Below are 14,154 nucleotides of genomic sequence, written 5' to 3'. Positions count from 1 at the left end.
ATGGAGCCCTCTGGTATGTTTTCAATGTGGAAAATGCATAATTTCATCACTATCTGTGCTTGCCTGGAAACACCTGATCCCATATAATGTCAGGAGCAGAATTGCGCTGACTCTTTCAATCTAGGGATACTGGGCGTAGTAGGCCATATCTCAAGAACAGAAGAGCACAATAAGGTTATTCTGCCTAAACTTCATCTATAAAGCAAAGCACTTTGTCACCCTTAAGGAGCACCAACAATTATAGAGGCCTAATGTGGACCATGGCATTACATGTAAAGCACTGATCAGTGCCAAAGATTAAACAATCAAATTCAACTAGTAAACACAAGAGATCTGGGGAATGTTGAGCAACACACACACACACAAAAGGTACAGCAAGTCAGGCAGCGCCTATGGAGGGGGGAAAACAGGTGACGTTTTGGGCTGAGACCCTCTATCAGGTCTGGAAAGGAAGAGGGAACAAGTCAGAATTACGTGGTTGAGGGAGGAGGAGGAGTAGGAGTACAAGCTTGTTCACTCACCCGTCCCAAATTATCTCCCTCCTGTCATTATCTCTGCAAGCCTGCCCCCATACTGCTTCCCTCACCACCATTCAGGGCCCCAAACAGTTCTTCCAGGTGAGGCAGCACTTCACCTGAAATTCTGTTGGGGTCACCTATTGTATCCAATGCTCCTGATACAGTCTCCTCCACATCAGTGCGACCTGACGCATGTCGGGGAACCGATTTGTTGGGCAGTGTTGCCCTGTCCACTGCAAAAGGCAAGATCTCCTGGTGGCCACCCATTTCAATTTGACTTCCCATTCACATTCTGACATGTCCGTCCATGGCCTGCTCTACTGCCATGATGAGGCCACACACAGAATGGGGTAGCATTGCCTCATATTCTGTCTGGATAGTCTCCAAGCTAATAGCACGTACATCAGTTTCTCCAACTCCTGGTAATTTCTCACCAATCTCTCCTTTCCTCGTTTTTAATTCCCCCCGGCCTTTCTCTTCTCCTCACCTGCCCATTCTGGTTCCCCTCATTCAATCCTTTCTTCCACTGTCCTCTCCTATCAGATTCCTTCTTCTTCAGCCCTTTATCTCTTCTACCTATCACTCCCAGCTTCTTACTTTATTCTTCCCCCCACCTATCTACCTTCCCCCTCACCTCATTTCACCAATCACCTGCCAGCTCATACTCCTGCCCCTCCCTCCAATTCCTTATTTTGGCTTCTGCCTCCTTCTCTGCCCAATGAAGTAGTGGAAGCTAACTCAGTAAATATACTTAAGACAAGGCTGGATAGATTTTTGCATAGTAGGGGAATTAAGGGTTATGGGGAAAAGGCAGGTAGATGGAGATGAGTCCATGGTTAGATCAGCCACGATCATATTGAATGGCAGAGCAGGCAACATGAGCCAGATGGCCTACCCCTGCTCCAATTTCTTATGTTCCTTTCCAGTCCTAATGAAGAGCCTGGGCCCATAACATTGACTGTTCATTCCCCTTCATGAATTCAACTACTGAATACATTCTACAATGACATCAAAGCTTAGATTTGTTTTTCTCTTTCTAACACTTATTCTGAAAAGGACAATCAAGCTTGATTTTTTTTTAGGCTTATCATTAAACACAGACTGTGACCACTGTTGTCATCACAGGACTTTTGTAACTTTTGAAAGGAAAATTTGGATTTGCCATTCATACAGCAGAACTCTTAATAATCTTAAATCTGTCTAATCTAATCTTTTCCTGAAAATTAGATCTGACATTAAGAACAGAGATAAACTGGTGCAAGGGTACATCATACATTTAATTTAATACAGAAGGATACTTGATGTGAGTTCCTTTCCTGTGTTCTGAGATTTTATATTTTATTTTACTTTTGAGATACAGTGTGGAATAGGCCCTTCTGACACTTTGAGCTGCGCTGCCCAGCAACCCCCGATTTAATCCTAGCCTAATCACAGGGCAATTTACAACGAGCAATTAACCTACTAACTGGTATATCTTTGGACTGTGGGAGGAAACCAGAGCACCCTAAATAACCTATGCTGTCAAGGGGAGAAAGTACAAACTCCTTACAGGCTGCAACAGGAATTGAACCTGGGTGGCCAGTATGGTAAAGCGCTGTGCTAACCACAATGCTACCATTACTTTTGTCAGAATACTCAGTATGTAGTTCCTCCAGAAACCCATGATATTATGTGACAAGTGTAAAATGAAAAAGATTTCTGTGATCAATTGCTCATGCAGATTCTGCACACGAGCAATCATTCCGATATCACACAAATTCAGGTTCTTATCAAAGGTGTTTACAAATTATTTATAGATGTTGCCACACAAAAAGAAATTCACGGCATATAAATCTGGAGATGAAATGCTAATTATATTTGAAATTTAGAAATGATTACTTACGCTTGGCAAATCCATCCCCTGGGTAGATATATCTATTAAAAACATCCATAATATAGACTCTGTTGTCATCCATAAAATCTCTTTCGTGTCCATTTCCCTAAGAATTTAAAAAAAACAATTATTATTTTAACTAATGTTTTTCACTGGACTCCTAAAAATAACAGAGTATTTTATATGCCAGCATAATATTGAAGTACCTCTAAGACAGCAACACTCTTGATTACATTGTATCTGTTCAGATTTGAACGACGTTTCAAAATAATCAAGGAGTTTCACTATACTCCTTCATGAATATCTGAGCATTATGTTTTACAATTCTGTTTGGACATCCAAGCGTTAACTCTAATTATATGATTATGTCTGTAATATCTTTATTTACAAAATGTAAGCTAATAATATAAAATGGTATCTGCATGCAACGGTCATTTAATATTAAGGGACAATCGCAGCAGCCTAAAACTTTAATAGCCTGACACTTTAAAAGTTAAATGGGCAAGTGCCAAATTCCCCTGACCTCAGGAGCGAAACAACAAGGGACCTTAGCAACCTAACCACCTCTCTGAACCATTGAAAATCAACAGGATGGAGCCTATGGATGGTGGACAGGGGTCCGACACCCTGATGTTCAGATAAAGATAAGAAGGGGACTCTTGCAATATTGAGGTGGGTTGGGATGGGGAAATTCTGTGTAGCTGAAGCCAAAGCTTTCCTTCCGAGCCCCGGCTCCTGCTCCCATTAGCAGTGCAGACTCAATGGACTGAATGGCCTAACTCTGCACCTGTATCTAACGGTCTTAATCGGATGGGAAAGTCACAAAAGATTCTTTGCTCAGCCCACATATTAAGTTAGCAGTCAAGCCTAAATGATATTATAAGTGCCCATCTGAACATTTAATTAGCAGATCTGCCATTTCCCTCAGAAAAACAAAGCGAGCATTCCAGAATATTGGAGCAAAGGCTACACTAAATCGTCTGTTTGAAATTAACAAACCATCCAATTTCCATCACTAAAATTCAAAATCCAACTTTTATCCTCTGTTAATGAGGCAGCGAAGAATTCCATCATGAATAATATCAATGTTTGCCAACTTGATTTAATGGAGTATTATTAACACTACAAGTAGTGGATATGGCCTGGTGCATCATGGGTAAAATGTTGCAGAAAAGCAGCATCCATTACTGTATCGGGAACCCCACCACCCAGGCTATGCTCTCTTCTCACAGCTGCCATCAGGAAGAAGGTACAGTAGTCCCAGGAAACATACCACCAGGTTCAAGAACAGTAATTACCCCTCAACCATCCGGCTTTTGAACCAAAGGGGATAACTTCACTCGCCCGGTCATCGGAATGTTCCCACAACCTATGGATTCTTCATTTCACGTTCTTGATATTTATCACCTATTTATTTATTATTATTATTTCTTTTTTTGTATTTACAGTTTGTTGTCTTTTGCATACTGGTAAATACCCAAGTTGGCGTGGCCTTTTGTTGATTCTATTATGGTTATTATTCTATTATGGATTTGTTGAGTATACATGCAAGAAAATGAATCTCAGAGTTACATATGATGACACTGATAATAAATTTACTCTGAACTTTGAATCACAACACATTTCACAGAAGCAGGTTTGCAACAGCTTGCTTGAGGGTTCATCATGAAGTTATTAAAACAATTCCCGAGTATGAAGGTTGTGATGGAAGGGATAAAAGCTGAAAGAGGAAGAAAAGGAATGTTCCAATGTCAGAATTAAAGAGAATTAGTGAAGGAGCTTATAGACTGTGGTATTGGAGGAGAGGAGAGGGACGGTAGATAGAATTGAGCAGGGAGATGCATATCCTCAGGCATGATGTGAATGTGAGATGTTGGGTGCAGGAAGGGACAGCGGTGGCAGATTAGTCGTCATGAAAACAACAAAACAGGTAAGCTCAGAGCCGAGAAAGGCATGAATCAGTATCTCAGCCAAAGTGGGGCCAGACTACCCGGAACAATGAATGTGAATGCTCATCAGCCAATGAGCATATTCATGGTAGGTCACAAGGTTCTCAGGCAACAAAGGCTGACATTAGATATGGCACAAGACAGCTGAGGCAGTAGATGATCAGCCATGATCTTACTAAAAAGGCTTGCGAGGCCTTGCTGCTTCCTGTTATGGCAGGAAGTAGCCATAAATGATATAATAGAGGTCTTATGGTGAGAGGGATATGGAGCCCAGGTTTAGACTTGCTTGAGGATTATTAGCTCTCATCTGTCTGCTGAATTCATATAGCAATCTGACAAGTAGTATAGTCTGTACACCATTACGTAAGAAAGCTACATTATTTATGCTATAATAAACCTCTTTCATGAATTCTAATCCTGCTTGTGTTTACCACAACATAAAGTGCTGTGCAAAGGCAATCCAGAGTAGTCATTAATCACATCCCACTGGAGCAAAATCTGAAAAATGCCAGGACAAAAAGGGCACCTCTAGCACTTCCTGCATTTTATAATCTTCACTATTGAAGCTGAAGTCAGCTAAGCCCCTGTGTATTAATTTAAAACAAACTGGAAAGGGTTTGATTTTCTTGCAATTCTTCTATGATTTTATCTTACCCACCAGTTCTGTCGAATTTATTTCAAAGCCTAATTTATTTAGTAATCATAAAGTATTTCAACAAAACATCCCAACAGGCTTTGTGAGAAAATTATTTTTATTTTAGCAGAACACTAACATATGGTACCAACCTAACACTTGATCTCAAACCATTGCTTTTAAACAGCACTACTTTGGTGTTTTTAGAAACATTTGTGCTGACATAACTGAAACAATAAACAAAAATACATATGGATTCTATAAACTTGTGTGTTAAAATTTTAATTTCGAAGTAAATATGTACTTTAAAAGTCGTGATCGCAAGCGGTTACAGGCTAACATTTTAGAGAGAGATCGAAAGCGAGGGTGAGGGCGAGGGAGAGAGAGAATGCACATACACCCTATAAAAGGTACTCACACCACCCCCCCCACCAGAAGTTTACACATTTTATTGTTTTACAACATTGAATCACAGTGGATTTAATCTGGCATTTTTGACACTGATTAACAGAAGAGACTCTTTTGTGTCAAAGTGAAAACAAAGTTCTACAAATTAGTCTAAATTTATTACAATTATTAAACACAAAATAACTGATTCCATAACTACTCACACTCTTCAAGTCAGTATTTAGTAGATGAACCTTGGGCAGCAACTGCAGCCTTGAGTCTGTGAGGATAGGTCTTTATCAGTTTTGCACATTTGGACACTGTAATTTTTCCCCATTCTTCTTTAGAAAACTGCTCAAATTCTGTCAGACTGCATGGAAATCATGAGTGAACAGCCCTTTTCAAGTCCAGCCACACATCCTCAATCGGAGTGAGGTCTGGACTCTGACTTGGCCACTCCAGGACATTAACTTTGTTGTTTTTAAGCCATTCCTGTGTAGCTTTGGCTTTATGCTTGGGCTCATTGTCTTGCTGGAAAATATATCTTCTCCTAAGTCACAGTTCTCTTGCAGACTGCATCAGGTTTTCCTCCAGGATATCCCTGTATTTGCTGCATTAATGTTAGATTCTACCTTCACAAGTCTTCCAGGGCTTGCTGCAGTGAAGTATCCCCACAGTATGATGCAGCCACTACCTTGCTTCACAGTAGGGATGGTGTGTTTTTGATTCTATGTGGTGTTTGGCTTGCACCAAACATAGCGTTTAGTCTGATGGCCAAAAAGCTCAATTTTGGTTTCATCAGACCATAGAACCTTCTTCCACCTGACTTCAGAGTCTCCCACATGCCTTCTGATAAACTTCAGCTGAGATTTTTCAACAGTGGCTTTCTCTTTGCCATTCTCCCATAAAGCTGTGACTGGTGAAGCACTCAGGCAACAGTTGTTGTATGTGCGGTCTCTCCCATGTCAGCCACTGAAACTTGTAATTCCTCCAGAGATGTCATAGGTCTCTTGGTGGCCTCCCTCACTGGTCCCCTTCTTATATGGTCACTCAATTTTTGGAGGATGGCCTGCTGTAGGCAGATTTACAGCTGTGCCATATTCTTACCATTTCTTGATGACTGACTTAACTGTACTCAGAGGGATATTCAGTGACTCAGAAATTTTCTTGTATCCATCTCCTGACTTGTGCTTTTCAATAATCTTTTTGCAGAGTTACTTGGAGTGTTCTCTTGTCTTCATGGTGTATTTTTTGCCAGAATACTGACTCACCAGCAGTTGGGCATTCTAGATACAGGTGTATTTTTACTACGATCAATTGAAACACCTTGACTGCACACAGTGATCGCCAGTTAACTAATTATGTGACTTCTAAAACCAACGATGATTTAGTGTGTCATATTAAAGAGCATGAATACATAAGTAATCACTTACTTTGTTTTAAATTTGTAATTAATTTAGATCATTTTGTAGAGATCTGTTTTCACTTTGACCCAAAGTATTAAAAAAAGCCAAATTAAATCCATTGTAATTCAACGTGGTAAAACAATAAAACATGAAAACTTCTGGCGGGGGGGGGGGGGTTGAATACTTTTTAAATCGGCACTGTGTATATATCTTTAAAGGGACTAAAGCCCAACTCTGGTCCAACCGTAGTCAACAGGGGAAGTCAAAGACAGTATTAGATCAAAGGCTTATGATGTCGCTAAAAATAAAACAGTAAGCCTGAGGATTGGAAAAAAATTCAGAATTCATCAAAGGAAAACTGGGAAATTGATAAAAGCAGAATAGAAGCATAATCTGGCCAGAAACATATAAACAGACTGTAAACACTTCTATAGCTATCTTAAAAAGGAAAAGATTAGCAAACACTAATACTGGTCACTTGCTGACTGAAGGAGGACAAATTATACTGGAGGACAAGGAAATGGCAAAGAACTAAAAAAATACAATCTGACGTATTTTCTCATGACAGACAAAAAACAGGGGTTCCCACCCTTTTTTATGCCATGACCCCTACTATTAACCAAGGGATCCGTGGACCCCAGGTTGGGAACCCCTGACATAAAACAAAACACCCAGAAATTGCGCAGAACAGATTTGGAGTGAATGCAGAGATGAATTAACTTTGCAGAAGCAGCAGCAAAAAACAAAAAAGGGCTAACAGTGAAACAAGAACACAGAAATACTAAAAATTCAAAATTATCAGAGAAAATGTTAAAAGCATCCAGAATATTAGTAAAGCGCTCAGCAAAGTTTTATAAAGACATTGGGGAAATTAATGGAACTGATAAATCTCCAAGACCTAATGACCTACATCCTTGGGGTCTGAAAGATGTGAATGTGGAAATAGTTGATGCAAAAATATTCATCTTGCAAATTTCCACTGACACTGAAAAGGTTCCAACTGATTGAAAGTTTGCAAATATAACTCCTTAGCAGAAGAGATGAAGAGGAACCAGAGTACTTGATTTTCAGAAGGTCTGTGGTAAGGTGCACGGGGATGGTTACTGAACAAAATGGGATCAAGGAGAAATATACCAAAATAGACTGAGGAGTGGGTGGCTGTTAATAGTGGGGTGTCACATAGATCAGTGATGGACTCCAGCTGCTCAAAATCACATTAATAATTTAATGAGGGATCCAAGGATAATACAACCACATTTGCTGCTAGCAATCCAAGTGTAAGGAAGATGCCATCAGTCCTGGGGGGGGGGGGGGGGGCAGTGTAAGTGAATAGATACGGCATGCAGGTGAAAGGCAAGGTGAAAAAAAACCAGTAAGTTATTCACCTTGCTTGAAATAAAAAGGTGGAATTTTTAAAAATAATATGAAATGGTAGTGTTGGTGATCTGAGAGATGGGGGAGCAGTAGTGTGAGGTGGGCAGGGGAGTTGTATTTTTACATAAACCGTGAAGTTAGCATGCAGGTACTTAGTACTCATCATTTCAGATGAGGCCCAGCATACAAGTGCCATTACAAAGAAAGCACAACAGCACCTCTACTTTCCCAGAGGTTTGCAAAGATATGGCATGTCATCTAAAACTTGGACTAACTTCTATTGTTGCATGGTGGAGGGTATGCTGACTGGTTGCATCATGGCCTGGTATGGGAACACTAATGCTCTCGAACAGAAAACCCTGCAAAAAGGCGTGTGTGTGTGTGTGTGTGTGTGTGTGTGTGTGTGTGTGTGTGTGTGTGTGTGAGTGTGTGTGAGTGTGTGTGTGTGTGTGAGAGTGTGTGAGAGAGAGAGAGAGAGAGAGAGAGAGAGAGAGAGAGAGAGAGAGAGAGAGAGAGAGAGAGAGAGAGAGAGAGAGAGAGAGAGAGAGAGGGAGGGAGGGAGGGAGGGAGGGAGGGAGGGGGAGAGGGAGAGAGGGAGAGAGGGAGAGAGGGAGAGAGGGAGAGAGGGAGAGAGAGAGAGAGATAGATAGATAGATACCGTCCATCATTGGTAAAGCCCTCCCCAGCATTGAGCACATCTGTAAGAAGCACTGTCATGGGAAAGCAGCATCCTTCATCACGGACACCCACCATCCAGGCCATGCTGCCATCAGAGAGATGGTACAGGAGCCTTAGGACCCACACCACCAGGTTCAGGAACAGTTACTACCTCACAACCATCAGGCTCCTGAACCAGAGGGGATAACTTCATTCAACTTCACTTGCCCCATCATTGAAATGTTCCCACAACCTCTGGACTCACTTTCAAGGACTCTCCATTTCATGCTCTCAGTATTTATTGCTTTTTTTTTTGTATCTGCACAGATTGATATCTTTTGCACATTGGTTGTTTGTCCTCTTTATTGCAAGAGGTCTTGAGTACAAGAGTAGAATCAAATTCCTACAACTATATAAGCCACTGACAAGACAGCATCTGAAATCCCATGTACGGGCCTGCTGAATAGATAATATGTTTGCAGTAGACTGAATGCATTGAGTTTCACCAGATTGATTACCTGGAAGCCAGGGCAGTGTGTCACATGTATGGAGAAATTCATTAGACAGGATCTGTACCCTTTACAGTTAAGAATGAATGAGAGATGATCACACTGAAGTTCTTAAAGTACAAAATTTTTCACAGGACAGATGGAAGGGTGATTTCCTGGCTAGAACCTATGGCAAAGTAAGAACTGGTCATTCCGGACCATGTGTGAAGATACTCCTGCATCCAGACACTGCAAAACTTTAGAGTTCTCTATCCAAACGGGCACTGGAGGTTTAGCTGATGGTACAGTATAATTTTTTTAAAATAAAGGGAAACAGGGATAATGGGTATTTGTACAGGAAAACAGAGTTAAGTGAAAACATCAGCCGTGATCTTAATGAATGGCAGAGCAGACACAGGAAGTAAACGACCTACTCTTGCTCCTAGCATTCACCATGATCAACGAGCCAAGGGTGTTTCCGGTGAATTATTCAACAAGTGTGTATTAAACATGGCCACAAGATGGAGCTTTAACACAACAAACAGGTTTGGTGAATGGGCCATCCTATTTGAAATGCACCATTCATATTTTTAGGAAACAAGTTTCTGCATACTACTTTGTGGCTGCGTCACCTAGCCAAGTAGATTTTAGATTGCAAACCTATGATAAATACTACGTGGCTAAACTAATCTCTCCTGGAACATCTTTCAATATGTAATGTGTCAATTAGCACAAAATATAAACTTTTAATAGCTCCTTGGTAATGTGAATTAACCTTAAAAAAAATTTTAAAAATTTTATTACACAAGTAGCTATGGGTATGATCAGATATTAATGAACGGGAAAGTGTTCAACTGACATCACTTCTACTCCAGAACCAAATCACTCACTTTTACTCAATTGATGTGCAGTATACACATAATACGCATTATACACACAAAAGAGAGCTTTTGGTACATTGGCCTTTATTAATCAAAGTATTGAGTATAGGAGCTGGAATGTTATGATGAGGTTGTATAAGGCATTGGTGAGGCAGAATCTGGAGTATTGTGTTCAGTTTTGGTCACCAAATTACAGGAAGGATATTAATAAGGTTGAAAGAGTGCAGAGAAGGTTTACAAGGATGTTGCCGGGACTTGAGAAACTCAGTTACACAGAAAGTTTAAATCGGTTAGGACTTTATTCCCTGGAGCGTAGAAGAATGAGGGGAGATTTGATAGAGGTATATAAAATTATGATGGGTATAGATAGAGTGAATGCAAGCAGGCTTTTTCCACTGAGCAAGGGGAGAAAAAAACCAGAGAACATGGGTTAAGGGTGAGGGGGGAAAAGTTTAAAGGGAACATTAGGGGGGGCTTCTTCACACAAAGAGTGGTGGGAGTATGGAATGAGCTGCCAGACGAGGTGGTAAATGCGGGTTCTTTTTTAACATTTAAGAATAAATTGGACAGATACATGGATGGGAGGTGTATGGAGGGATATGGTCCGTGTGCAGGTCAGTGGGACTAGGCAGAAAATGGTTTGGCACAGCCAAGAAGGGCCAAAAGGCCTGTTTCTGTGCTGTAGTTTCTATGGTTCTATGGTTCTATACAGAACAAAGCTTGTTTTCTGAGCACATTGAGAGGTTACACTTCCAAGTCATCATCAGCTTGTTCACTGAAGAAAATGGCCTTGTTAACATTCATAAAATAAAGTACCAATCTGACAACGCCAGTCCTCAGCAATAAACTCTATATTCAGAAATAAAGAGTCACTTTCTGTATCTCTGGAGTAAACTCTCAGTGAAGGCAGGCATCAACAATAAAATCCACGGTGCACTGGCACAGCCTTTGGCTGTTTGAGGAAAACGGTGTTCAAAGATCAAAACCTCAAACCCAACAGTGGTCTAACCTGGCAGCAGAGATCCCTGACCTCCTACACATTTCAAAGACAAGGACTACCTGAAGGAGGCACTTAAGTGGGACCACCAATGCTGCTCTAAATCCATGAGAAAGTTCAGCATACCGGTATCAGCATCTTCCTTAGAGCAAAGTCCACTGCCCCAAGGCTCTAATTCCAAGCGCTGGGAGAAGACAAATATAATGCATGGTTGACATCAGACCCTTGAAACTGCTGCACAATTCTGAGCTCAATCACGATAAGAGACTGTGTGGCGGACAGTACTTCAAGGATATATTTTTTAAAAATTTATCCTTCCCAAGTCGTGAGACCTGCTGACCTGTGACCAATTAAAATGGACAAAGGATATTCAGGAAGACACTAAGAATATCTTTGGTAGAAGGTGGTCTGGTCAAAGCCAGACAAAAGTAAACAAAGGAGAATGCCTGCTGAACTACCCACTATCTGATTACTACCATCATTTCATTACTACCCCCAACGGGGGGGGGGGGGGGGGTACAGTACCTTGGAAACCAACATTCCCCTCTCCCATCAGGTTTCTGAATAGTCCACGAATCCATGAGCACTACCTTGCTATTCTTATTTTTACTATTTATTCATTTTTATTGTAACTTTTTAAAAACTTTTATAGTTTTTATGTCTTGTAATGTACTGTTGCCACAACAACTTTCACAACATACAGTATGTCACATACAGTGATAATAAACCTGATTCTGGTCAAGTTCTTTTTACCCAGCCTACAAGAGTTTGTAGGTCTCACAGAACTGTTATTGGATATTGCCTTCCTTCAATCACAGAGACTGGCTGTCTAAACAGCAGATTTGCAAATGATGGACTGGGGCCCTGACTTATTTTGGTGATCATTTTTAGCGATCTCAATCAATCTCCGCTTTGAGTTATTTCATGCTATGATGTCAGATAGTGCGCAATCCGAGTTTTGACAAATTGGGCAAAATTTTAGAGCACATACTAGGATAGAGTGGTATGGAGAACAGAATCCAAAGTAGGCCTCAAATGGCAAGTTGAAGCTTTTCTCAGGTGTTAAAAAGAGGTTTAATTTTACCCAGCTCAGTACAATGGAGTTTGAAAGTATCCATCACCTTGAGAGTAGTTGCTGTTTGAAGGAATCCTCTGTTTGCTCATATCAACCTTCCCTACCACACTGTCTGCTGATAACTTCAGGGTCTAAATCACTTCACAATCCATCCTTCCAATTGTGTGAACAAAATCCTCGGCATCATCTATATCACCCGAGCTTCATACTTAATAAAATGTCACAGCTGGGGCTTCTCAAAAAGCAGCTCCCCTTTTAACGTGCCCTTACATTACTGTAGAGTTGCTGGCTTCATAGGTTTAAAGGTCATTTATTCATTGCCTGCAGTTACTGGTTACTCAAAGTCAAAATGTCATTGGGAGAAAGACAGAAACAAATTCAACAAGGGCATTTCTGAGAATGCTACTAGTTAATGAATGCGCTGCTGCAGGAAATGCTGTGAAGAGACTATTCCCTGCAGCGCAGCGTTACCTACACATTGATTAACAGCTGCTGGAGATCAGTCTAGAGATGACAACTAATGCTGGGAATTAGGGCCTGAACAGAATGGAGGTAAACTACTAACAGGTCCAGTCACTCTAGTCAGTGAATTCAAGCTCTCTTTCTCTTGGTGAAAGAGAAACACCAATTCAGATTTTTTTTTCTTCATGTGGTCAATACTTAGCTGACATATGAAGGACGGGATGTTGAAGATTAAAACTCCAAACCCAAAACAAAACCCATTTCTTCAATTTTACTCTAAGAACAAGTAAGCCAACACTAGTGCCCTGTTTGAGGCCAACACCCCCAGCGCAGACATTACTTTCATGCTGCTCCATGGGACAAGCCACCTCATTCACACGCAATGCACCAGATTCCAGAAACAAAGACTCTATCCTCAAACTCTGTTACAGTTGGGGAGAAGAAATGATTCAAGACTGTTCTTAAGACCTCCTTGACAAAGTGAAGCAGCCATACCGATTCCTGGGGACCCCGGAGAAGAAGAGTGCATGATAGCACTGAGAAACCGGAGACTCTGCATCAGGAGCAGTTTGGTGCCCACTATCAACAGATGAGGTACCTCACCAAAACTACCTAATCCTCTTCGGTATCTCAAAGCCCACGTGTGGTACAGGTACTATATTAGCCTCATCAATCAACACAGAATCACACAGTGAGGAAGAAAGGACTGCCTTAGGTTGTGACTTCAGATGAGATTCTGCTTTACAGGATCTTTTGGGATCCCAGGATATTAATGGTAAGGAATTCAATAACACTGTCTTTTATTGGCTCTTTAATTCCTGCAATGTTTACTGGCATCCTGAGCATCAAACGTGGCCTCACTCTTGTGGATCAGCTTCATGTAATGTGCAAGCTTGATGTTCAACAAAGCACCCTGGTTTGAAACAAGGTTTCAATAGTGCAGGGATAGTGAGCAGATTGCAGAACAAGTCCTGTCCATGGTCAGCTGTAAAGCATTTCAATAGCTGACTGAGCCATGGCCTCCGTCTTAGCTTTCATCAGAGATTTGACAGCTAATTCTGAATACTTCTGAATGTGATTGTGGCATCTTGTTGATTACTATCTTACACTCCCTAGCATTGATTCACTTTAATATCCAATTGGCTCCAAACTTTGCAAAATTATTAAATAAAGGTACAACATTTCAAAAACGAAAAATGTAATGGCTCAAAGCTTGTAAAGTATCTAAATAAACTCAATTAGTCCAAAACTATCAACTATCCAATGTTGTCATTGTTTCCTGCAGCAACCCCTCACAGTTCAGATGAATGCAGATGCTTTTCTGGTCTGAATACTTCTTCCTCCGCAATCTTTTAATTCAAATGAAATTCAAATTCTCAGATTGACGTGGTGGGATTTGAATTAATATTCCACGAACAGTTAGCCAAGGACAATAACGTAATCATTATACTAC

General features: G+C 40.8%; 1 protein-coding gene across 4 annotated transcripts in view; it reads right to left on the bottom strand.

The window, feature by feature from the left end:
* Positions 1 to 14,154, bottom strand: part of hdac11 (histone deacetylase 11) — a 161,542-nt gene that overhangs the window by 63,404 nt on the left and 83,984 nt on the right. For all 4 annotated transcript variants that reach the window (XM_072280367.1, XM_072280368.1, XM_072280366.1 and 1 more), the window contains one exon: positions 2,401 to 2,497. In XM_072280367.1, the coding sequence (XP_072136468.1) occupies positions 2,401 to 2,497 (97 nt within the window). The remainder of the gene's footprint in view (positions 1 to 2,400; positions 2,498 to 14,154) is intronic.

Source organism: Mobula birostris, chromosome 16 (assembly GCF_030028105.1).
Source record: "Mobula birostris isolate sMobBir1 chromosome 16, sMobBir1.hap1, whole genome shotgun sequence".
Classification (NCBI taxonomy): Eukaryota; Metazoa; Chordata; class Chondrichthyes; order Myliobatiformes; family Myliobatidae; genus Mobula; species Mobula birostris.
This window is presented reverse-complemented; position numbering and strand designations above follow the sequence as displayed.